Below are 26,595 nucleotides of genomic sequence, written 5' to 3'. Positions count from 1 at the left end.
AATTACAGACTAGTACACACTCCCTCAAGATATCTCTGTCATACAGCTTCAGAACTATCCATTTATAACATAGCATTGTATGACATGCAAAAAAACCTTTGTTTCAAAGGTCTTTCTCCTGGAGAGTGGGCATGTTAGGAATCCGTGAGGTTTTGTTATGACATTAAAGACAACATATTTTTCAAAATAACTTTTTGTTAATTTTGTGCTTGTAACAAAAATACTCTTAGAATTTAGGGAGTTTTTGGCACTTTGAACTAAAAGCTCTATTTTTATCTAGGGATTTAAATAAAGTAATAGCTAAAATAGCTATTTTAGTAAATCTGCTGTATCAATACCTAAGCTGAAAACCCATCAGGAGGTGGAAAGATGTGCATTCTGTGAGAATTTCTATCCTCAAAAGTATTTATGTCTTAGTATTTTATCATCACATTAACAGACATAGGCATTCTACAGAATATGTCAAAAAAGCCTATTTAATATGTTCTATTTAAATGTATTTTAGAAAGTGTAATGGAAATATATTAATAGTATGGGGGGGTAAATCATGGTAAGTAGCTCTTAGCCTGAATCATCAAGCACAAAAGTTAAATCTGTAGTGAAGAACTCAGAACAACAATATTGCCATTTACAATTCACAGTACTTTTATGCCTTATAAGTACAATAAGGCTCTTGAAGGAAGCATGAGTCTCTAAACTATTGAGATTTTTTTGAGAGAATAAAAGCATACAGATTAAGACAGTCAGAGGTGAGGTATATTTGGAAAGTTTAATTGTTTTCTTTTGGAAGCATCAACATTTCTAGCACATTTTCGGTTCTACAAGATTACAAAGGAGCAGTAGGTTCTCCAGTTACATGTATACTGTACCCAGGTTTCTATAGAAAATTCATACTGTACATTTTGCTACTATGTTTTCAGCAGTTTCCTTTAAAACAAAACAAAACAAAACACAAATACAATAATCCACAACTAAAAAGGGTTTTGACAAAAGAGGGCAGATAGGAAAAGTAAAGTACCCCCTGAACCCTCAAAAAACCAAACAACCCAAAAACAAAACAGACTTTTTTTCCTCTCCTGGGGATGAGGGCAGGAAAGAGGGATGGACAGAAACTTTCCTGTGTGTCACTGACAGAGCCCCGAACATTCCTAACTCCATCTTTTGTAATTTACCATTCTCATCACCATTCATAGTGTCTGATCCAAGGTTAAAGATCACCGAAGTCAAAGGGCCATGGATCAGGTCCTTAATCTTCTGAAGAGGGCACTATTCAGCAACACAGAGCATACCTTCCACCTCAACTTCTTGCAAGGCTGGTGGTATATATCCACAATACACTCAGCTCCCACCAGCCTGAGAGAGACTAAGATCAGAAAGTGAACTCGGGTCTCTGATACAGGACAGAAGTGCATTACCATGACGTATTGGGGTTCTTACACTACATATTTAAGTAGAAAACATGTATGCAGAAAATAAAATTGGACAATTTCCCTTTTCTAACAATTTTACCCATACATGGGTCAGTATCATGAAAATAAAACATTTGACTGATACATTTGTTTTCTTTTCAGACTGGTGTTTATCTCCTCAAGCATGAAAATCTTAGGAATATGTATGTATGTGGATGTATGTAATATATAATATTAAAATCCAATTAAAGACTTAATGTCTTATAGTCTCCTGCTGCAATAATTGTTTAAATGGTTTTTTTAATTGTTTTTTTTTTATTATGCTGTCATAAATAATTAAAAATGTAAGGCAGCCAAATTGAGCTGTTATTGTTACACAAAAATATCTCCCACATTAGCCCTCACTTTTCCTCAAAGTGTTAAACACTCATGATTATAAGATAACCAAACATTTCTTTTTTGATTAACAGTAAATCAAGCAGTTGTTTTCACTGTACACGTTAGCTCATGCAGCCCCCCATTCCCCATATATATAAAATTACACTCTCTTGTGAAACAGGCTTGTAAACTCTAGTTAGGAGCCAATTTACATTTATTCTGTCAATCCTACAGAAAGAAAAAAAATCAGTTTCACGGTCTCCACTTCATTATTTTTTACACAAGTTACTTTTAGCTTTTAAACAGGGTTTTGCATATAAGATGGAAGGCTAGGTGTTTTTTCATATGTTTGAACTGGAGAGTTAGACATACAAAATCTTGTTTTTGACTCTTTAGAAGCCTTGCAAGAATTCTTGTAGTTGTGTGACTATTTCTGTATCCACTGTTTCCATAAGTGCCTGAAAGGCTTGTTCTCCCAGTAATTCTTGCTGTGCCTTTAGCTTCTCATAGACGAATTGCTGCAGCGACACAGTGTGTACAGGGTCCTTCAGTGCAAGCTGTGGAAAACAGATAAGAGCAAAAATATAGTAATGCAGGCAAGAGGCAGTCCCAACACACCAGTGATTCATACATCTATTTTATAATCTGAGCTGAAGTAATAAAAAGCTTTTGCTTTCCTTTGTACTTATGCTGAGCAATGGTCTTATTGAGTCAAATTCTTCCAAAGAGAACTCAGTTATCTCCACAATGAAAATTAAACTGTACTTTCAAACTAGTTAAATAACAGTTCTCAAATCATGGACTCAAACTGCTAAAATACTTTGCACTTCTATAACTTCTTCCATCAGAAGATCTTGCAATACTTTATTAACTACCATTAAGTATACTCATCATCCACGTGAGGTATGGTAAATATTACTGTATGGCCACATTAGGGATGCCAATCACCCAGATTTTACAGATGGGGAATCAGAGACATACACAGGTTATCTAACTTGGTCTAAATTCACACAGCAAATGAATGATACAGGTAAGAATAAAACCCATTCTGTAGACTTCCATGTCTAATCCTAAGCACTAGATAATGATCTACATCCACCCTGGACTTGTGAGGCCTAAAGTGAATCAAACTAATTTGTATATAAACTGCCTATAGTTATTACCTTCCCCTAACCTCAAGAATTGTGAGCAGGAAGGTTATATTACCTCTGAATTTAGTACTACAATGACCACTACTAGAATACTGTGTCCAGCTCCAGCACCCACAATTCAAGAAGGATGTTGATAAACTGAAGAGGGTTCAAAGAAGAGCCACAGAATGCGTGAAGGATTGGAAAGCATGCCTTATAGTGAGAAAGGGAAGGAGCTTAATCTATTTAGTTAACAGGGACTTGATCACAATCTATCAGTACCTACATGGAGAACAAATATTTGATAATGGGCTGTTTTATCTAGCAGACTAAGATATAACAAGATCCAACGGCTGGAAGTTGAAGCTAAACAAATTCAGACTGGAAAAAAGTGTACATTTTTAATAGTGAGGATAATTAACTATTTGGTCAATTTGTTGTGGTGGATTCTCCATCATTGGCAATTTTTAAATCAAGATTGGATGTTTTTCTAAAAGAAATGCTCTTAGTTCAAACAGGAATTTATTCAGGCAAATTCTATGGCCAGTGTTGTGCAGGAGGTCAGACTAAGTTATCACAGTGGACCCTTCTGGCCTCAGAATCGAAAGAAGTCCTGCTATCTGTCTGTGTATTCTTAAGAGTATGAGCTCTTCAGAGCAGGGACCATACTTCTAGAATGTTTGAAAGCACCTAGTGCATGTTACTATACATAAATAATAAACAAAAATAAGGATTACCTTCATTTGTAATGAATTAAAAAAAAAAAGCAAATAATCTAGAGTCAACAAAGAATCTGTTTTTTTTCTCAGTACTAGCTTCAATAATTAATTACATAATGCATAGTACTTACATCACACTTTGTATCTTCAAACTGGTGCACGTGTATTAATGACTAAATCTTTACATCACACTTTTGAAATGGTTAAGTATTGACCCTATTTTACAGAGTAGGACATTTAGACAGAGAGATTATGTAATCTGGAGTGATTTAACACACGGAGTCACTTTCAAAGTCAGGATTAGAATTCAAGAGTAGATCAGATACAGAGTAGATACAAAATGGAACAGCTTCAACAGAAGAGATATAGAGAAATTCACCCCAGACTAGCCAATGGACTGGGAGTTAGGGCACTCACATGGAATGGGTGAGATCTGGGTTCAAATCCCTGTTCTAGAGCATGAATTCAAAACTTGGTCTCCTCCATCCCAGCTGAGTGCCCTAGCCACTGGGCCAAAATTATAAAGTCACCACCCTCCCCATGCCTGACATATTTTTTTTCTGGCTGAATCTACATTATTCAGCAAATAAACTATTTGTTCAAAAAAATTGCCCAGTTTTATTCAAGAGTTCTTTGCTTCCCATCTAATGGTTATTCCACAAGAACATGCCTCTTTTCTTGTAAGTAACAGAATAGTGCATAAAAGATGTGTTTCAATAGGCTCCTTGTAGGTCACCCATCAAAATACTAACAAGACCCATCCCCATTAATCTTAGAATTCAGATGAAGTCATGCATGTTAGACTTGTCCAACTCTGCTCTTCAGAGCTTCTTGTTACTGCCACTTCATTTGCAACTCTGTCTGTCTCATAATTTTTTTATCTTACACAACTACTGTATGATTGGAGTTTCTTGTACTTTTAGTCTTAATATTTTATAAATCCTTATGCAAATGACAAATAGAAAAATTAAAACGGGTTATTGTTGCAGGCAAAGGATGTTGACGACTGGTCAGCCTGAATAAGTCTAAATTTTTAGAAAATAATTAACTTGATGAATTAGACCAAGACTGCAAAGTCCAGGCAGTCTGCCACCCCGCTCCTATCTCTTCCTGTTATGGGAATTAACACAAAACATCACACTTTGGGGGTATGCTTATATCAAACAGGAAAGCAACATATTGTGCGTACCTATCTAATGACCCTACTTGTGCTGACAATTTAGTTTGAACGCAGTATCTTCAGAAATAAAAGCATAAGCCCCTACTGCTTAAGCCTCCTACCTTATCTGGTGGCTATAAGAGACAACCTCATATGTGGAGCAGTTCAAACTCTCTTAGCGTGGGTTACACTTACTACATAATTTTCAAATATTCATGACTGGCTATTACCAAAACAAATGTATTCAAAGAAGGAAAAACACATTCTACATTGAGGACTACTTTCTACACCATATGTACAAAAGCACTGGAACATGAAAAAACAACCAGCCAAAATTCCTCTCTGCATTGGGATAGCTCAAAAAAGGAACACCTGTTTTTTTTTTAAAATCAAGTGGGAGAAATTCCAGGCCCAAAGTATTTTTATAGCATTGTAGTCGAGAAAAATAGAGGTTTGAATCTAAGATCCAACTTAATGTTAACTACAATATTACTGACAAAGAGTCCTGTGGCACCTTATAGACTAACAGACGTATTGGAGCATAAGCTTTCGTGGGTGAATATCCACTTTGTCAGATGAATGTAGTGGAAATTTCCAGAGGCAGGTATAAATATGCAGGCAAGAATTCAATCCGAAAATTGAATTTTTAAAGCTCTTTTCAAGAATTTCTAGACAAAACCCATCAGCAATCATAACTAACATACAATTATAATGATTGCCAAAACAAATCACATGGGCTCCAATGCAGATCCCCACTGTAATCAATGAGATTCCACACATTGAAACACACTAGCTGTTTCTACTGTGTACATCTTGGTGGATCCTTTTTCAGGGTTTAGCCACTTGACATTAATAGTGGGGGAGGAAGGTTAATAACTACTTCTCAGGTATTACCATTATTAATTAGTACCTGGCTTAAGGGAGAAATCTGAAATCTACTTCACACCATTCTCTTATATCTGAAGAAAATGTCCTTCCTTATGGAACTAAAGTCTTGACCCTGCTAGGTTCTGAGCATTTTGGCTTTGATCCAGCAATGAATTTAAGCTGGGAGCGGGGGAGGGTGACCAATCCACCCAGGGCTGGTGCAAGGATGTTTCGCGCCCTAGGCGAAACTTCCACCTTGAGCCCTCCCCCATCCCTGAGCCTTGCAGCAGCTCCCTGAACCCCCCATGGCAGCTTCCCCCCTCCACCCTGAGGCACCCGGGGAGCCATGTGGCAGCTCCCCACCCCAGGTCATCTCTGCTCCACCCCCTCCCCGAGCCCTGCGGTAGCTCCCCACCCCCTGCCCTGAGGCACCTCCCCCGTGGCAGCTCCTCCCCACCCGTTCACCTCTGCTCCGCCTCTTCCCCGAGCATGCGGTCGCTGCTTCACTTCTCCCGCCTCCCAGGCTTGCGGCGCCTAAACTGATTGGCACTGCCAGCCTGAGAGGCAGGAGAAGTGAAGCAGCAACGGTGGGCTTGGGGAGGAGGCGGAGTAGGGGTGAGCTGGGGCGGGGAGTTCCCCTGTGTGCCGCCCCCCGCTTACTTGCTGCAGGCAGCCCTCCCCGCGCCCCCCTGTCCCAGCTCCCTCCACCTAAATGCCAGCGGTGACCAGGGCGGCCGAAGAAGGGAAGGGAGGCACACAAGATTACATGCCCCCCCATCAGATTTCTGCCACGGTTCACACCAGAATGTGGCTAACAGCAGCCTTGTGTGAGGGAAGGGATGGGAGCTACTTCCAGGTGCAGGGAAGGAATGACCTGGCCCATGTCTTTGTAGAGCTCATCTCTTCTCCTCCCCGCCACCCCGATGTGGCTGGAAGCAGCTTGTCCCTTCCTGCCTGCACAGTGTTGAAAGGCAGGTAACACCTCCAGGCTGCTGCTGGCCACTGATATAACCCAGCCGCTTCTGGCTACAGTGCGTGCAGGAAGGGGTTAAACCCTAAGGATGCATTGTGCACCAGGGCCCAGGGAACCAGACTGCAGGGGCTTCAGCGAACTTGTCCAAAGATACAAACTTAGATATAAACTAAAGGCTGCAAATCAGCAAAGCACTTACATGCATGCTTTAATTTTAACAATGAAGTGACTCAGCTGGGGAGGGTGCCTAGGGGATGGAGCAGCCCCGCACTCCCTGGGGGCAGGAGTGGAAAAAGGGTGGAAATCACTTCCTCCCCCATCCCAGAGCTTAGCTGAGGGGTGGAGAGGTTTACCCATGACAGCGCTGTGTGGGGCTTTGGCACATGCAGGGCTCAACTCCTCCTGGCCAGTGCCTCGGGCCAGAGGGTCTTGGACTTTCCCGGGGCGCTGACCAGCCAGAGGCAGTGGGGGAAGGAAGGAGCCTGACGGCCAGGCTGGTGGTGACCTGAGCAGGGGAAGGAAGGAGCATGACGGCAAGGCTGGTGGTGACCTGAGCGCTCTGACCGGGGGCTGGTTCTCCACACAGCACTGGGAGTGGGATGTGCCCCACCCAGGGGGATATGGAAGAGCAGCAGGACTGGGGAAGGTGAAGGGGTAAAGCAGGGAGAGACCAGAGAGGGGGGAGAACATAAAGAGCCAATGGGTGGGCCTCAGAGGTGACATGTAACCAATGATTGCCTGGTGCCTGCCTGTACTACTAGCTACCGCAGTGAGCAGCCAGTGCTGGACGGAAATGGGGTGGGGTCCTGCTGGCTGCGAGCTGGCATGCAACTGAGTCTACACTGATGGACCAGCAGGAGGAGCACACAGGACCCCCATGCTGCTACTTCACCCTGCCACCAGTCTTGCACACCCACTCCCATCACTGGACTGGACCCCATCCCACTCACCACTGATGGGCGGGTGGCTGGCAAGCAGGGATCTCGCCAGCAGCAGGACCCGCCAGTACTGATGGGGGAGGAGGGGAGAAGAAGAGACAGAAAATATGGAACAATTTGCCTGTTTTCAAGAAAAAAAGTCAGGACACCTGCAGGAGGGCTTAAATATGGGACTATTCCTTTAAAAATGGGATGTCTGGTCACCCTAGGTATCTACCTGGCATAGCTGGCCCTGTCTGAAGCATGGAAGTATGGCATGTTGTGTCTGCACGTGAAGTTTCCTATCACCTCTCACTCTGCACGGACATTTAGAATTAGCATCTGCATAACCTGGAGAAAATGATACTAGAACTTGTATGTAGGAGACTGGGCATATCTTTGTGTCTGAAATTCCTCCAGCAGCGGTAACATATGTTGAGTTACAGCACCAAGCTTTTTAATGACTTGTTGTAAGGATTCAGTGTCTTCAGACTCAAACACCTTTTGAGTCAGCCAACATTTCCCAGACAAATGCTGGAACTAAATGAGCGCCTCCTCCCTGCTCACACCATTTAACAAATGAATAAAGTTTCAGAGCACTCAGGGCCTCAAATACGAGATTCAAGCTATGTAGAGCAAGGCGAATCACTTACCAGCAAGCACCCTGACAAATCACACTGGTACCAAGTTCATTTGAGGGAGCCCATTTCACTTGCTGAGCAACAGCATAGAGCTGCAACAGCTGCTGCTATTTCCTTACATTTCAGCATTCTGGCATAGACTGTGGCCATGTCAACTAGCTGGACATCCACAATAAGTGCATATGTAACTGCTGTGTAGGTACTATTCTTTGTTGCAAGCTTGTGGTTTAAATCAATCCAAAATGGAATCACCTGAGTGCGAACAATATCATCATCATTTGGTATTGGCAGGATATCATGAGGTAGTAGTGTTAAAAGTTACCAAGTGCAAGCTCAGATGGTGTTTATTTGTAGGCGACAGGAGTTTATTTTCTCAAGTACTTTTTCATGGTGAGTTGGTTCTGGACATGTTCTAGGTTTCTCAAATGCTGCACACTGTATAAAATACTTTGGTTGCCCAGGAAGAGTAGGTGACTTCCTTCCCAGCTTCCATGATATTTCTTGTGATGCTGGACTATCTGCAGACTATTCTTGAATTACCATTCTAGACTAGTGATCTCCAAACTTTTTTGATTGTGCATCCCTATCAGTAAAAAATTTTGAGCACGCACGTCTTGCCACGCCGGCTCTACCATTTTTGCCAAAGAAAAAACAAACAACAACAACAACAAAACCCACTCTGACTTCCGCCCAAACTGAAGACGAGGCAAAAAAAAAAAAGTGCTCCTCCTGCCACGTACCCCCAAAGATCCTCTTGCGCATGCCACTTTGGAGACCACTGTGCTAGACAAAGAACGGAAGGTGTTCATTATATTAGCAGTCTCTGTAGTGATGTCTATATTATTGCCTTCTTTATGGATGAGATTTCCACCAGCACAAAGTGCTATAATTCAATTTTGGAATTAACAAATCTCCCTTGAGTCTTTCTACTTCAGTTTTTGCATCACTAGTGATTAACCACCTCAGCTCAGCATCACTGATAAAAAAAATCCATGAAAGTGTAGAATATCTCTATTAAATTGCAAGACCCAAACTCATGGTGTAGCTGTGCAGCAAGGCTTATGTGCAGCGGTGTCATAATTTTGGAACAGTTAAATACTATGTACTCCACAATTTGAACATCTTTTGAATGATCATACTCATTGCTAGCTGAATTATATGCCTCTTTATCTATCAACCAAAGGACAAACTCCTGCTCCAAGTGGAGCATAAACGTAGCTGACCTCTGTAAACTACAATCACCTGGCTTTGGATAATACTGAGTCTTTCCTTCTGGCTATTTCAAAGTGAAGTATTGAAGCGGAACTATATAAAACCACTTGTTCATTTGAAAGCTTCTCATCAGGCTCCCTGCCAGAAGAACATTCACAAAACGTGGGTGAATTTAAGTTCCTGTTTCAGATTACTAGCAGCTTAGATAGCATCAGTTAATGTTATTGCACTGCATAGAATAAGAGTAGACTTGCTTTGTCCATGCTGTGCATGGAATGAAATTGCAGAACATAGTGTCTTCCTAATCTTGCCTGTAATTTGCTACTGAAATAGCTTGCATTTTCTACATCTGAGGGAAGTAGGGCTTTATATCTTTATAGCAGCTTGGACAAGAGACTAGCCTTGTTGTACATAAGACCATTGTCTAGTTCTTCCATCAGCTGATAACATGCAATGTCAACAGGTGCATGTATTGTTGCAGTCTAACTAGTTGGTTTTGCTTTACGATTTGTTTTACTGAAGTAGGAAGAAAGGCAAGCTGAGTGATAAACTGCATTCTAAGCAATCAAGTCTTCCTCAGATATTCTGCACTTATGTCATCATATCTTCTTTGAAGTGCTCCCTCGCTTTGATTGGTCATTCTGAACTGAATAGCCTTACAAAATCAGGACCTTTTCAAAGCTGAATTAAATTGTTAACAATCCCGGTATTATGTTTGCTTACCTCCATGTCAGCTTTATGCACATGAATTGCGCTCACCTGGCTATCTGATATACCAGTGAAGCTTAATTTAAAGATTCAATTTTCCTTGGGATGTACAGCAGCTAAGTAGGCCAATCTGTAGGAGACTCACCAATAACGCAGCTGTTAGGAATCTTTGGATGAGAAATTTAAAATTACAAGAATGCTAAGATTGGTTAAACTAATCTCTCTAACAGAATAACTGATAATTTCTCATTATTGCCTAGAGAGCTGCGATACTATTAATAAGTTACCAGTTACCGTACATGGTAAAGTGTGAATGCGTTGTTCCTTACAGGTCGCTGTTCAGATGACAGTTATATGAAAGGCACTTAATATTATTTTTGTAAAGCATTTTAATATTTTGTATAGCAAACTGACAGATTTGAACAATTTGCATATTCTTAAGCTGCACTGTCTTCTAAAATATTGTGATTTTGTATTAAGAATTTTTTTTTCAAGTTTGTATTGAAATTGACCTTTAGTTAGGGATCTTTATTTAGATTTTGTGTGGTGATTTTATTGAATTTATTGCACTATATGAATGAAAACTTTTCTACATGATCCTAAGATAACAAGCTTGGTAATGTATATACACCTGACAAGATTCTTTATCTTCTTCTGTACACGAATCAGGAAAACTCCCTATGGGAAAAATAAATTTGGCATGGAATTCAGATTGAGTATCCGGTTTCCATTTCTAGTTCTTCCACAGACCTCCTGTGTAACCCTGGACACTTAATTTCTGTGCCTCATTTTCCACATGGGGATAAAATGTGCAGAATACTACTACCCAATTCTACCTAATGTGTTGTGTTTGGAGATCTTCATAAGGTAGGCCTTACAGAAATACATATTATTATTATTATTGTTACAATTGGTCTACTGCATTGAATTAACATATGCTTAATAAGGACAGCAACTTTAGTGAGACATTTTCCTGAAAAATTGAACTAGTCTAATTACAATGTATGGCTTGATTGTTGCCTAATTGGGAAGCATTAGCAAAAATTCTGCTCAATGAGGATTCAGTCAGTGTCAAGAGGTTAAGTAATATTTACATTTGAAATGCTTAGCCTTCTAATTCAGAAATGGCCAATGAAGGATTAAAAGAAGAAACGTATTGAATATCAGTTCAGGATCAGCCTTTTTATTCAGTTCAGTGTTATCTTTCATTATAAAGCTTTTCAGACTGTTTATGAAAAAAAGACGATTGGAACAGCTGCTTAATCACGATGACAGACTGAGTAAAGTGTCCCAATAAAGCAGATACCATTGTAGTTGGCATATGAAACACTGCTGCATAGCCTTCTAACAGGCTGGTAAATAGTACTTCGAATGTTGAAACAAGTTCTCTTTGTCTAGGTATTTATCAGACTACCATCAATGTAGTATCTAAGTACCTGAAAGCAGTTACTAATTTATTATGATGCCACCACTGTGAGGTCAGAACTGACTCAGAAGTTTGCACTGGGATCAAGTCACTGATTCTGGTAGAGCTCTTATTTCCCAGTTATTTATATTATGATAATATCCAGAGGTCATGATCAGGATTGGGTGCTGTACAAATATAGAAGTATAGAATATACAAGTCCCTGTCCCAGTGAGCAGAGACAGAGGGTGAGGTTCCGGGCTGAGCCTCTTAGAGACCTAGCACAGAACTTGCAGCACACAGGGAGAGAGGTTAATGTGGCTTTAAGCTTGAAAAGAGATTAAATTCATGTTTGTTTGTTTTTTATCTTAAGTAATGGGGGTTCAATGCCAGCAGAACCTTAGAGATGTTAAAGAGAAATAATCCACAGTTTTGTTGATTAACACCAAATTGTTCTCATGCTATCAACAATACTGTTGCTCTGTATGGGAAAGATATTTTACTGTGTGCATTGTATTGTAAACAAGCTAATAAAGAAAAAACTAAATAAAGCTATTTATAATTAGTACTGTACCAATTTTTTTTACTGATTTCTGTATACTTATTATAAATCTATATTTATGTGTGATGCACTATATTATGTACAAAAAATCCCAATAAAATCATTTTTCAGCAAGATGGCTGCAATAAGGAAGCTAGAAAATAAAAAAAAATTATGTTGATAAAATCTTTCATGGGTTATTTATTATGAGAAAAGCTTTTTACTTTACAAGCTTTCAGCCAACATGCCTATGCAAACTGGATTCTGTTTTCCTTTAAGTATATTTAGCTATCTACAGTCTCATCAGAAAAATGGCATTGCATGACTTCCCCAGGGACAAACTTATCTCACGGGAAAGGATCAGACAGATACTTTAACTCAAGAGCAGGCAGGGATGTGTAATATGCAGCCTAATCCTCAGAGTTAGATTTACAATATAATAAGAGAGACAAATCAATAGTCTCTTTATAATCACAGTGGTTAACTTTTTTTCGATTATAAGCAAAGAACAAAAAGTACCATTTCTCATAGTATGTCTATATTTGTTATTTTCTCACCAGATTATAAGAAATACTAGGCAAGAGAATAAAAAAAACCTCCCAAATACATACCTGTATAGAAGTACAGTCTAACTTCAACCAAAAAATAATTTCCTTCAATATAAAGTTAAGCATGCTCAATCTCTATGTAGTATATGGTGCACACTGTTATGTCACTTAAAAAATGTTTCAGTTATGTTGTGATACTCATTATCAGAAGAAATCCATTTCAAACTATACAGCAGTGAATTAACATTTTATTCCAGGATAAAACCTCAGTGGTGTTTAAATTAAATAATCCTTAACTGACCAGAAAGTATTATTTAACCTTCACTTTACAGAGACTCTTTCCATTGTGTTCCCAACATCTCATGGGTCATGGAACTACTGTTTGATTACAGACCATTTACTGCCAGATGGATTAAGTGCATCTGAGAGTCTGGCCCTAAATTTACAATTAATGGAGCATGATGTACTTGAGAAAAACTTTTAACTGCTGTACTGAAACACTCTTAAATATAGCAATAACAACACTCTAGTAACTAACTTGCTATCCTCTTCCCAAGACTACGTTTACAAATAAAGTAATCTCTCCATAATGCTTGAAAAAAGAATGAAGTAGATTTCTGACAGGTTGCACTGTCAATCATTCAGAAGTAAAAAACGGTTACCTATCTTTCGTAACTGTTGTTCTTCAAGAAGTGCTGCTCATGTCCATTCCATTCTATGTGTGCGTGTGCCCATGTGTGCAGTCGTTGGAGATTTTTGCCTTAGCGGTATCCAGAGGGCCAGCTCTGGCACCCCCTTGAGTGCCACATTCATGTGTTGGTATATCAAGCGCCGCCAGCCCTATGCACTCTAAGTTCCTTCTCGGTGATAACCCCAACAGAGGGGCAGGAGGGCAGATAACAGAATGGACATGAGCAACATATCTTGAAGAACAGTTATGAAAAGGTAGGTAACCGTTTTTTCTTCTTCAAGTGCTTGCTCATGTAGATTCAATTCTAGTTGACTCAAAAGCTTGTTTCTCTCTCACTTTCTTCATGCTGACCCTTCACGAGGCTGCCAAGGCCTTGGTGGCAGGGGTGGCCAGAACTGCTTCCATGCAGACTGGGCCGTATGCATGCCTAGCGAGCGAAGGATGGCCTGAGTGTACTTTAACCCATGCAGCCGTGCATCAGTCTGGTTCGAAAAGAAACTGTTCCCATCGAATGGGAGGTCCTGGATAGAGGTCTGCAGCTCTTGGGACAGGCTGGTGGTCTGAAGCCAGGAGCTGTGCCTCATGACCACTGCCAATGTGACCACCCTGGCCACTGAGTCCATTGCATCCCATGTTATCTAGGGAGAGCACCTAGCTGCCGTAGTGCCCTCCTCCACCAGAGTGCCAAATTCCTGGTCTAGATCCTGAGGGAGGGACTCCTTGAACTTATGGAGGGAGTCCCGTAAGTTAAAATTGTACCTGCCAAGAGGGCCTCATGGTTCGCCATCTGGAATTGCAGGCTGGATGTTGAATACATTTTTCTCCCAGAAAGGTCCAGTCTTTTGGCCTCTCTATTTTTGGGAGTTGAACTAGATTGCCCATGCTTGTCCTTTTTGCTGGCTGCAGAGACAACCACCATGTCTGGAGGTGGGTGGGTATATTCCTCGAACCCTTTGGGCAGGAGAAAGTACTTTTTGGCCCTTTTGGAGCTGGGCAGGATGGACAATGGGGTTTGCCAGAGGGCTTTGGCAATTTTCAGGACCCCGTCAGGCACTGGTAGTGCAGAACGTGCCAGGGTAGAGGCTCAGAGGACATGAAATAAGGTGTCTGCCTGCTCAGCCATCTCCTCCATCTCTAGGCCCAAATTCTCAAAGCAGGCCTGGTGTTCCTTAAAATCATCCAGCGGACTGGCCCTCGAGGGGCTTTGTCCAGGGATGAGAACGATGATTGTACCGCCGGGATAGACTCCAGGGCATCATCTCCTGTTGGAGATGGGGGGTTTTGGGGTGGGCACTCTCTCCTTTACCCCGACCCCTGAGCAGGTCTCCTGGACCGAGCCCAGTGCTGGTGGTGCTGCCAGCTGTTGCTCTGAGGCAGTGGCAGATGAATAGTGTGAAGGGGCAATGCATTACCGGCATGCCCCACGCACTCCTTTAAGGCCACTGTGCTGGCCACTGGCCATGCTGCCAAGGCAGCCGTAGATGTTGATGCAGCCTCAGGTGCCCATTCACACCAGTGGGGTCTTGGCGAGGGGCTGAACTGCCTTCCGTGCTGGAGGAATTCCCTTCTGGTGACCATAGTGGCGCCGTCGACGCCTGTGTCTGCCTGCTGACCGTCGCTGCCGGAAATTGGTGTTTGGAGTGAGAGGATCGGTGCTGGTATCGAGGGGATTGGGGCCGGGGGGCTGGAATTACAACGGGGAGCGCTCCCACGGGGCAGGCGACTGAGAGCTGGGCTGAGAACGACCAGCGGGAGGACCAACAGTGCTAGTGAAATGGAGACTGGCACCTTCCCCAAGGCTATCGAGTTGAGATGGTGGGGATTGCAACTGTGGTGCTGGTGACCGAGGGCGAGCCCCAGAGGATCTGAGCTACATTGCTGGAGATCTGCGGTGCGGAAATGGAGAGCGCTGTCTTTTCTCGGGCTTCTTCATTTTCTTTCTGGGCACTGGCAACAGTAGTGAGTTGTGCACTGGGGCCCAGGTACTAGGCAAGTCTTGTCAGGATGGCTCGGAAGCCAGATGAAGGGCCGCCTCCATGAGCAGAGCCCGCAAAAGAATATCCTGCTCTTTCTGAGTCCTGGGTCGAAAATGTTTACAAATACAGCATTCGTCCTTCAAATGTGACTCCCCTAACACCTGGAGACTGTGACATGCCCTACCTGGGGCAAACTCCCTGCTGGGACTCTAACTTTTAACTCCTAACTACACTTAACAACTACTTAACACTAACTACTATAAACAACTATTTACAAGGTCCTAAGGCTCAAAGTCAGGAGAGACGAAACCGCCAGCCCTTCCTATGCAAAGATAAGCACTCCGACTAACCACCACAGGCGGTAAGAAGGAATTGAGAGAGCATAGGGCTGACGGCACCTGATATACTGATGCACAATGCGGCACTTGATGTGGTGCCACAGCTAGCTCTATGAATACTGCTAAGGCAAAAATCTGTGACAACTGCAAATACTGGCGCGCACACACCTAGAATGGAATTGACATGAGCAAGCACTCGAAGAACCACCATTCATTCTTAGAAGTCAGATGATAAAACAACGCAGACAAAAGAAGAAATATACATGTTTAATATCACGATGTCATTTTCAAAAAATGATTTTTGGCATAGCAGATTCAGCCCTTTTATGTAAATGTTCCATTACTCAAAGAAATATTTTGTCTAATAAAATAACAAAATTATACTAGAGAGATATTACATTCCCTCTCACTGGCAAATTTGCTTTCGGTGGCTCAGTTGCAGAAGTGCAGACCCTGGATTTCTCCTTGTCACTTACTGTGACTGCTAGGATGATTACCAGTTACCACTGAGGATTTCCCTGTTATCTAGGACTCCCTCCTCTGCTTCTCCACGCTACTGCCTTCCTACGTGAAAGAAATATGTTAACCTAATCTACCTCCCTATACAATATGGTGGGTTTCTTGTAAATGCCAGTGTTTGGAAAACCTGGTTGGTAGTGAGTCTGCATGGTCTCAAATGAGACACAGAAAGTAAATTAAAAAGGTGAATGGCATACAATGTCATTCTGTGGCTCGGTCTATGACAGCTCAGATGATGGGTTCTATATATCAGTACCCTATCAGGAAAAAAAAAAACGTAGGGAGGAAGAACAAAAATTCAAGCTTGGAATAGAAGACGACAACTAAGGGGAAGGGGAGAAGTGGATTATTTTATGCAACAGCAAATATATCCTGAATTACCATTGTTGGGTCTGGGTACCTGCTGCCAAAAAAGAGAGCACTTAGCATAGAATTTTGTTGCAAACAGGGCTTCAAAACAATTTACAAGCATTGCATTCTTAATGAATTTGGCTCTATTAAAGCAATCAAACCATTATCATCATAAAAGGCTACCAAAAAATTTGCTATGTCAGTAGGATAATATTTTTGTGGATTGTGAAACTGTTTTTTTTTTAAATTAATATGTTCTAATTAACTTAAAAAACTATGGAAGTTTAGAATGAAAACACAAAATTAAAAACAGCTGAATGGGATTATTGTAATTAGGGATACTGTAGTTTTAATGAAAAGTGGATTTAGCTAGATTAATATGCAAAGAGTTGACCTAAAACACTAATTGGCTCTACTTAAAATTAGCATACAATTTAAGGAAATTAAGAACCACCTGAGGAAACTGCAAACCGTATGCCAAAAACAGGAAAGTCAAATGTTTATATAAGATGTTGGCTTCCTACCAAAGAAAGAATGAAATATGAATTAAACAAATTGTTACAGATATAAACTGTCACTTCTGTTCTACAGGATAGAAACTTGAAACATTTTCTAACAACTATTCTGTGCTTAGTCTTTCTTGCAGAAAAAAAAAAAGATATAAATGTTTGAAAATCCTTAGTAATGTTCCTGTTTGAGACATAGGCAAAAACTGGAAGACATGCTGAAGGATTTTTTTCTCCCTCTCCCCCACTCCCATCACTTCTTGGCAGCATTTCTTTAAGAATATAAGAATGGCTATCCTCAGTCAGACCAAAGGTCCATCTGGCCCAGTATCCTGTCTTCTGACAGTGGCCAATGCCAGGTGCCCCAGAGGGAATGAACAGAACAGGTATCATCAAGTGATCCATCCCCTATCACCCATTCCCAGCTTCTGGCAAACAGAGGCTAAACACACCATCCTGGCCATCCTAGCTAACAGCCATTGATGAACCTATCCTCCATGAATTTATCTAGTTCTTTTTTGAACCCTGTTATAGTCTTGACCTTCACAACATCCTCTGGCAAGGAGTTCCACAGGTTGACTGTGCATTGCATGAAAAAATACTTCCATTTGTTTGTTTTAAACCTGCTGCCTATTCATTTCTTTTGGTGGCCCCAAGTTCTTCTGTTATGAGAAGTTCTTCTTTACTTTCTCCACACCAGTCATGATTTTATAGACCTCTATCATACTCCCCCTTAGTCATTTCTTTTCCAAGCTGAAAAGTCCCAGTCTTATTCATCTCTCCTCATACAGCAGCCATTCCATACCCCAATCATTTTTTTTTTTGCCCTTTTCTGAACCTTTTCCAATTCCAGTATATCTTTTTTGAGATGGGATGAGCAGGTCTGCACACAGTATTCAAGATGTGGGTTTGCCATGGATTTATATACAGGCAATATTATATTTTCTGTCTTATTATGTATCTCTTTCTTAATGATGCCTAACATTCTGTTCACTTTTTTGACTGCCGCTGCACACTGAGTGGATGTTTTAGGAGAACTATCCACAATGACTTAAGATTTCTTTCCTGACTGGAAACAGCTAATTTAGACCCCATCATTTTATATGTATAGTTGGGATTATGTTTTCCAATGTGCATTACTTTGTATTTATCAACTTTCAATTTCATCTGTCATTTTGGCCTGGTCTACACTACGCGTTTAAACCAATTTTAGCAGCGTTAAACCAATTTAACGCCGCACCTGTCCACACTCCGAGGCCCTTTATATCGATATAAAGTGTTCTTTAAATCGGTTTCTGTACTTCTCCCCAACGAGAGGAGTAGCACTAAAATCAGTATTACCATATCGGATTAGGGTTAGTGTGGCCGCAAATCAATGGTATTGGCCTCCGGGCGGTATCCCACAGTGCACCACTGTGACCGCTCTGGACAGCAATCTGAACTCGGATGCAGTGGCCAGGTAGACAGGAAAAGCCGCGCGAATTTTTGAATTTCATTTCCTGTTTACCCAGCGTGGAGCTCTGATTAGCATGGGTGGCGATGCAGTCCCAAATCCAAAAAGAGCTCCAGCATGGACCATACGGGAGATACTGGATTTGATCGCTGTATGGGGAGACAAATCTGTTCTATCAGAGCTCTGTTACAGAAGACGAAATGCCAAAGCATTTGAAAAAAATCTCCACGCTACACAGTGCTGCGTGACAACCGTAACAGAAAGCCAAAGAATCAAATGGACGCTCATGGAGGGAGGGAGAGGGTACTGAGGACTCCAGCTATTCCACAGTCCACAGCAGTCTCCGAAAAGTATTTGCATTCTTGGCTGAGCTCCCAATGCCTGTAGGTTCAAACACATTGTCCGGCATGGTTCAGGCTATAGCTCGTCAATTTACTCCCTTCCCCTCCCGTGAAAGAAAAGGGAAAAAAATCGTTTCTTGACTTTTTTTAATGTCACCCTATCTGTACTGAATGCTGCTGGTAGACGCGATGCTGCGGCAGTAAAGAGCAGTATCCACTCCTCTTCCCTCCCCGGTGGCAGACGGTACAATATGCTTGATAGCTGCTGAGTACTCCTGGCTGGTCTTAGGTGAGGCTGGCTGGGGGCGCCTAGGTAAAAATAGGAATGATTCCTGGTCATTCCCAGTAGATGGTACAGAACAGCTGGTAACCGTCTTCATCATAGCAACTGGGGGCTGAGCTCCATCAGCCCCCTCCCTTTCATGTGTAAAGAAAAGATTCTGTACTGCCTGGACTATCATAGCAGCGGGATGCTGGGCTCCTCTCCCCTACACCGCTTAATGTCCTGCCTGGACTATCATAGCATCTGGAGGCTGCCTCCCTCTCATTTCATCTCACTAACAAGTCAGTGTTTCTTATTCCTGCATTCTTTATAACTTCATGACACAAATGGGGGGTACATTGCCACGGTAGCCCAGGAAGGTTGGGGGAGGAGGGAAGCAACGGGTGGGGTTGTTGCAGGGGCACCTCCCATGAATGGCATGCAGCTCATCATTTCTGCGGGATCTGACACGGAGTGGCTGTGCTCTCTGGTTCTCTGATACACTGGTTCTCTAGTACACTTGCCCCATATTCTAGGCAGGACTGACTCTATTTTTAGATACCATAAAGGAGGGATTGACTCGGGGAGTCATTCCCATTTTTGCCTTTGCGCCCCCGGCCGACCTCAGCCAGGGGCACCCATAATAGCAGCAGATGGTACAGAACGACAGATAACTGTCATCTCATTGCCAATTTACAATGGCAGCAGACGGTACAGAACGACTAATAACCACCTCTGCTATCATGCAAAAGCAAATGAATGTTGCTGTGTAGCGCTGCAGTATCGCCTCTGTCAGCGGCATCCAGTACACATATGGTGACAGTGACAAAAGGCAAAACAGGATCCATGGTTGCCATGCTATGGCGTCTGCCAGGGCAATCCAGGGAAAAAGGGCGTGAAATGATTGTCTGCCGTTGCTTTCCCGGAGGAAGGAATGACTGACGACATTTACCCAGAACCACCCGCGACAATGATTTTTGCTCCATTAGGCACTGGGATCTTTACCCAGAATTCCACGGGGCGGGGGAGACTGCGGGAACTATGGGATAGCTACGGAATAGCTACCCACAGTGCAACGCTCCGGAAATCGACGCTAGCCTCGGACCATGGACGCATACTGCTGAATTAATGTGCTTAGTGTGGCCGCATGCACTCGACTTTATACAATCTGTTTTACAAAACCGGTTTATGTAAAATCGGAATAATCCCATAGTGTAGAGGTACCCTTGGTTGCCCAATCATCCATTTTTGAGAGATCCTTTTGTAGCAATTCGCCGTCTGTCTGGGACTTAACTATCTTGAATAGTTTTATAACATCTGCAAATTTTGCCATCTCACTGTTTACCCCTTTTTCCAGATCATGTATAATTATATTAAATAGGACTGGGCCCGGTACAGACCCCTGGGGGACACCACTATTTACCTCTTTCCATTCTGAAAACTGACTATTTATTCCTACCCTTTGTTTCCTATCTTTAACCAGTTACAAATCCATGAAAGAACCTTCCCTCTTATCCCATGACTGCTTACTTTGCTTAAGAGCCTTTGGTGAAGGACCTTGTCAAAAGCTTTCTCAAAATCTAAATACATTATATGCACTTGATCCCCCTTGTCCACATGCTTTTTGACCCCCTTAAAGAATTCTAGTAGATTGGTGAGGCATGATTTCTCTTTACAAATACCATGTTGACTATTCCCCAACAAATTACGTTCATCGATGTCTCTGACAATTTTGTTCTTTACTAGACTTTAGAGTCTGAAAAAAAAATGCAAAAGTATAATTGTCTATGCTACGCAGTTTATCCTAATGGTCCCTGACCTCTCAGGTTGGGAACAGAGTTTTAAAGCGTACTATAAATTACAACAATGGATGAACCAAATCCAGTGGCAAAGACTTAAGGTTGATTACTGTATTAAATTATAATTCTAAACATTTAACTAAAGATAAAGAACTTACCATCTTCTTCCTTTTGTCTTGTTCTGTAGGAGGTTCCTCATCTTCTGTCACTTTGGGCTCCTCAAAATGAGACATCAACATGCAGCTAAGAACAGGAATACAGATATTGTAAATTCACACTAACAATTAAAATACTCAAAAAATAAATGGCAGACTAACTAGATATAATGGAAAATAATGTATATAATGGAATATATACATTATATATATGGAAATATATATATATAGTGGAAAAATATGTATAAGTTATTTAAAAACTACCACTGCTTTTTAACAGTAGCTACCTCAACAAGATATCAACAGATAACATAAAAGATCCCATATCACTCAAGAGGTTTAGCGGTACCTATTTTATTGCAAAGGGGTCCTTCCACTGTTAGAGGCAATAGTGTCCTTTCTAAATTGCCACCTTGCTTAGACAACTTGTTTTCAGCTAGAATATATTGAGCCAGTTTTTAAAACGTATATTCCCACATCATATATAAAACCAAGTCCCTTTGCAGTTTATATGTTGGCTGCACTAAACAGACATATGGATTCAGAAGTTACTGTGGTTACAGAGAGGGCTCAAATGTTTTTCTATTTAAATCTCTCGTTTAAGTCAGGTTTTGAAGTAAAATTTAAAAATTTCAGATGCTTAGGGCTTGGTTCTGCTTTATAAAAACTGTGCATGTGCCAAGGCTGAAAAGTAAGCCTACTGTTGAATGCTACTTGCTAATAAAGTTATCCTCACTTTTGTGCTCAGTGGTGGTTTAACATATTCTTTCATTAAGGTTTTTCAAGGTTCAGTTTAATAACAGTGCTATATAATCCCTGTATTTCACATGTCACAAATGCTTTGTGCATTTTAAAAATGGCTCTCAGAGGTTTGTTTTATTATGGTAAAAAGTGATTAGGGTCTTTAATAAAAGTGAGTTGGTGAATAAGAAATTAATTTTCAAAAGGAGATGTAGATTGGTAAAAATGAAAGGACAGGCACACATATGGATGTGGGGCTGCAAATTTCTGATCCCAAAATTATGATGAGCCAATAAATAATGTAATGAGCCCTCTGTGGTGACGATGCTGCAGTCCAAGTGTGCCTCAATGAGCTACTGAAGAAGGTATCAGTTCCCTTTGTTTCTAGACTGTTCTCTCTTAGGACATCTCTATACTTGGGAAATGTATCACAAGACTCGCATCAGTTCCGACACTAGTTAGTTCACAGATCCTTTCTCTCCCCTTTGCAAGTCAACAGCATACTACAAAAACTATATATTATATATATAAAGGGAAACACCCATTAGTCCTCGTTAGCAATGTGAAACAGAAGTGTGTGTTTCAAAGGCAACCACAGAACCCAAGGGCTCCCCTTGTTTTATGTTTAAGATAAGCCATGGAGTCTGGACCACTGTGGTGTAAACCCAGGTTGCCAATGAAGATTCCAGGCTGCATTATAAATGAAGTCTAAGATTTTTGAGTATTTTTTCATTGGGGATAGTAAATAAACTGTCTCTGTGAGGGGGGGAACAAAAACAAAAACTGCCCTTGACAAAACATTAATACAGCCTTAGCCTTATCCCAGTTCCTTTAATGTCTAAATAAATATCGGGGAAGACAATTAGAGAGAGATTCTTATCTAGTAACAAACTACCAACCATAAAATAACCAAATCCACAGAGCTCTTTGCAAAAGCCTATGGTAAGGAGGTAGTAGTGTTATGGACCACCTGGCAGTTAACAAAATCAGACTTTGCCACTTACAGCTGAAATAATACTTTCAGAAATTACACAAAATGAAGAGGCAGAAAATGTTAGTAAGTTCCAACCACACAACTCGCCCTGTTAACGACTCATGAATCAGTGGAACAGAAACTGGATTTGATTCATACCTCAGCATGAAGTTTAGGTGACTTACACAAACCAGTATAGCAAGTAAACTTGCTTCCTTACATGAACAAATTGAGACTTTAATTCAGGACAATGAACCTCTGAGAAACAGACCGGAACACAGAATATTCCATGAAATTTAAAAGCAATATATTAAAATCTGATAAAGGAAATACTTTTTTTTTTCACTGCACATACTTAATCTGTACAACTCATTGTCACAAGGTTTACACACTTGGATGAAAAATAGGAACATCCATAGTTATATTACATAGGGTAAAAAAATAGTTCTTTTATACCGGATATAAAGACCGCCTACTTTAGGGCATAAATCAATTAAAAACATACTAAGTGGTTAGAAAGCAATGTCCCCTATCAGGCAGTTTATCCTTATTTATCTACTACAGAGTTTATTGCAACCTTCCTCTGAAGTATCTGGTATTGGTCATTGTCAGAGACAGGATAACAGGCTACACAGAATACTGGTTTGATGCTGTGTTGCAATGGAAAACACAAAATATTCAATCAATTTATATTTTGTACATTTCTCTTCCACACTGACAGAGTTACTTAATTAAGAGCCCCCTCAATGTATTCAAATTATATTTAAGAGATGCTTGAAATTAAAGGAACACTCCTCTCCTATAGTAAGATTTTTATTCCTCCATTATAATGCTTAAGCTCCACGCTCTCTTCACTGGTACAAGAGGGATCTGTTTAAAATGGATGATCCATATTTTGAACCAATGTCAGCTATGACATCACACTCTGCTTTCATTGTGATAGCTGTTTTTTTTGTCAGATTGACATTGAATTTTGGAGCTGATGAGATGAAGAAATTATGAGTTCTCTCTGGGTTTTAAAGTTCTGTTTTTTCTTGCAGAGATGTGTTTGATGTAGTTCAAAGGGAATATTTTTTAATTTTTTCAGCAGGGGGTTAAAATATACCGTGGAATTTACCTTCTTCCTGTTTAATATCCCTGTTAAATTAAAGCTGCCAAATTAAACAGAGGAACAGTGTATATTATGTATGAGCCTGAACAACACTGATTTTTTTCAAGATAAAGCTGTAAACCGAATTCAAATTATTTTTCAGCTAAGACATCCTCTAACTTGACAGAAGATAAACATGCTGGAGAAAATCTCAATAATGACACTCTTGCTTTCCAGAATAAACTATATTTTGATATCCTTAGTACCATAGCACTGAAGAACAGATTTTTTTCCCCTCATACATATTTGTGAGTGTTGTCAATAGGAAGATGTTTATATGTAAAATCCTGCTTTCTTTCTCTTGTAGCTGATATGGCCTCTGCTTGGGGAATAAAATATGATGACTGCTTATATTGATGTGTATTGCTAGTCTTTGTTTTTTCCATTAACAAAAAGATTTACTCTTCACTATTGTTAATTTAATTTAATTTATTTCTATAATTCATTGTAAATGTATCAGGAGAATTAAGGCATAAAGGAATTGGACGTGGGAAAGCAGCACCTACGTTTGTATTTTTAAACTCAAATACCTCTGTAATTTATGTAGTTTTAATGCATTTAGGCAGAGCAGCACATTCAGAATGACAAAGGCTCTACCTGACCATAAATACATTGCAACTTAGAAATATTTCTAAGGTTGTTAAAGAATCCTTTGTATGTCCGAAAACACCTGAGTCACAGGGCTTATGACCTATGTAGAAGGAAGATTTCTTACCAATCACTAGAGTTCGCACAATATATAGCCTCTGCAGAGAGACACTGTAGGAGGCACACTTGCCTTGCAATTCGACAACCATTCTAACATATTTTAAACATCCGGGCGTGTGCGTGCCTCCATCTGCGGACCCAAGAACCAGGCCTTGTCACATAAGTATTCATTTCTCTACTTCATCTAAACTAGCTGCAGTGCTTCCAAGAAGCAAGGAAGGAGGATGGATCAATGTGGCTCTGTAGCAACAATATATTTTGAGAGCTCCAGTTACTGATTAGTAACGTTTCTTTCTCTCTCAAGAAACTGCTTCATCAGACTGTGGAGAAAGGGTTACTCTTGTAGAATGGGCTCCCAGTCTCTCCAGTGCTGTAAGTTGGGTACCAAATTTCATCCAGCCTTGATTTTCACCCCAAATACTAGGAACAGGATATTTTGCAAGAGCACATGGTTTTAAGCAATAACTCAAGGTCATTTTATGTCCATTTTATACAATTTAGTCTCAACAGGCAAGCTTTGTTGCTTTGGGAACAAGCCTGAAAAACGTATGGTTTCATTGATACCACCTTAGGAGAAACACTGAATGAAGTACATATAATTTATAAACCAAATGCTCTTTAATATATATGTAGGGGTGTAAGTGCACACATGCTCATGAAAAGCCATACAATAAGAGACCAAGTTAATAGGGCTGTCGAGAGCTTAAAAAAATTAATTGTGATTAATCGCACTGTTAAACAATAATAGAATACCATTTATTTAAATATCGTCCTCTGGAATGGTGGGCATATGAAGGGGCGTATGAATGTTTAGCATATCTGGTATGTAAATACCTTGCAATGCTGGCTAAAAAAGTGCCATGCAAATGCCTGTTCTCACTTTTTGGTGACATTGTAAATAAGAAGAGGGCAACATTATCTCCTGTAAATGTAAACAAACTTGTTTGTCTCAGCGATTGGCTGAACAAGAAGTAGGACTGAGTGGACTTGTAGGCTCTGAAGTTTTACATTTTTTTTTGTTTTTGAGTGCAGTTAGATAACAAAACAAAAAAACCCTACTTTTGTAAGTTCCACTTTCACGACAAAGAGATTGCACTACAGTACTTGTATAATGTGAATTGAAAAATGCTATTTCTTTTATAAATTTTTACAGTGCAAATATTTTTAATAAAAAATAATATACACTTTGATTTCAATTACAACACAGAATACAATGTATATGAAAATGTAGAAAAATATCCAAAATATTTAATAAATGTCAATTAGTAGTCTATTGTTTAACAGTGAAATTAAAACTGTGATTAATCGGTATTAATTTTTTTGAGTTAATCGCATGAGTTAACTGCGATTAATCAACAGCCTTACAAATTAGACATTGCCTCATATATTTACCTACTACATGGTCTTACAAATCACAATTTGTAAAACCATGTGGTAGATGAAGTTATTAGCCAAAGTCTAATTTACTCTACTCCTACTTCAAGCCTGTTACAAAATTACAATACTTTTCTCATGCTTCAATACTCCCATGAAACCCCATACAAAAAAATAATACTATTGTGAAAACAGACTTCTTCAGAACATGCAAATGTCTCAACTCCCCAAAGCAGTTTTTCCAAGGGGGTGTGGGGGAAAGAGAGAGAGAGAGCGCAAATCTGAAACTGCTAGTACTATTCAGCACACATAGGTTAATTAGATTTTCCACTTACTCTTTGTATGTTCTTGTTTCAGGATCTTCAGTCATAACATCATGCAGCCCTTCCACAGAAATGTTAATGATGCCACAGAATTTATCTTGGATAACACTGGAAAACAACAGGAAAATGTTTTAACAGGACTAGCTAAACAGGAAATTTGCTTGATAAGCATAGGGCACACCTATATTGCAGTGTTTTCATTATTTAATGCTCAGCTGAACACATTGCCAAGCAGCTTTTCAAAATTTTTAAAATAAATTACACAAACAGCTAAGAAGAAACTGGCAAAACAAGTGCCTAAAAGTATCGAAGAGGCCAATTAACTAGA

At 40.4% G+C, this 26,595-nt stretch overlaps 1 protein-coding gene across 7 annotated transcripts in view; it reads right to left on the bottom strand.

Annotated features, from left to right (window-relative positions):
• Positions 1 to 738: 738 nt before the first annotated feature.
• The window catches only part of IPO11 (importin 11), a 250,522-nt gene continuing 224,665 nt past the window's right edge, over positions 739 to 26,595 (bottom strand). For 6 of the 7 annotated variants that reach the window (XM_050946896.1, XM_050946894.1, XM_050946893.1 and 3 more), the window contains 3 exons: positions 26,280 to 26,375; positions 21,002 to 21,086; positions 739 to 2,344 (listed from right to left, as the gene is read on the bottom strand). In XM_050946896.1, the coding sequence (XP_050802853.1) occupies positions 2,180 to 2,344; positions 21,002 to 21,086; positions 26,280 to 26,375 (346 nt within the window). In that variant the 3' untranslated portion in view covers positions 739 to 2,179. Of the gene's footprint in view, positions 2,345 to 21,001; positions 21,087 to 26,279; positions 26,376 to 26,595 lie in introns of those variants that run through there. The other variant, XR_007773522.1, reaches the window with a different exon arrangement.

Source organism: Gopherus flavomarginatus, chromosome 3 (assembly GCF_025201925.1).
Source record: "Gopherus flavomarginatus isolate rGopFla2 chromosome 3, rGopFla2.mat.asm, whole genome shotgun sequence".
NCBI lineage: Eukaryota > Metazoa > Chordata > Testudines > Testudinidae > Gopherus > Gopherus flavomarginatus.
This window is presented reverse-complemented; position numbering and strand designations above follow the sequence as displayed.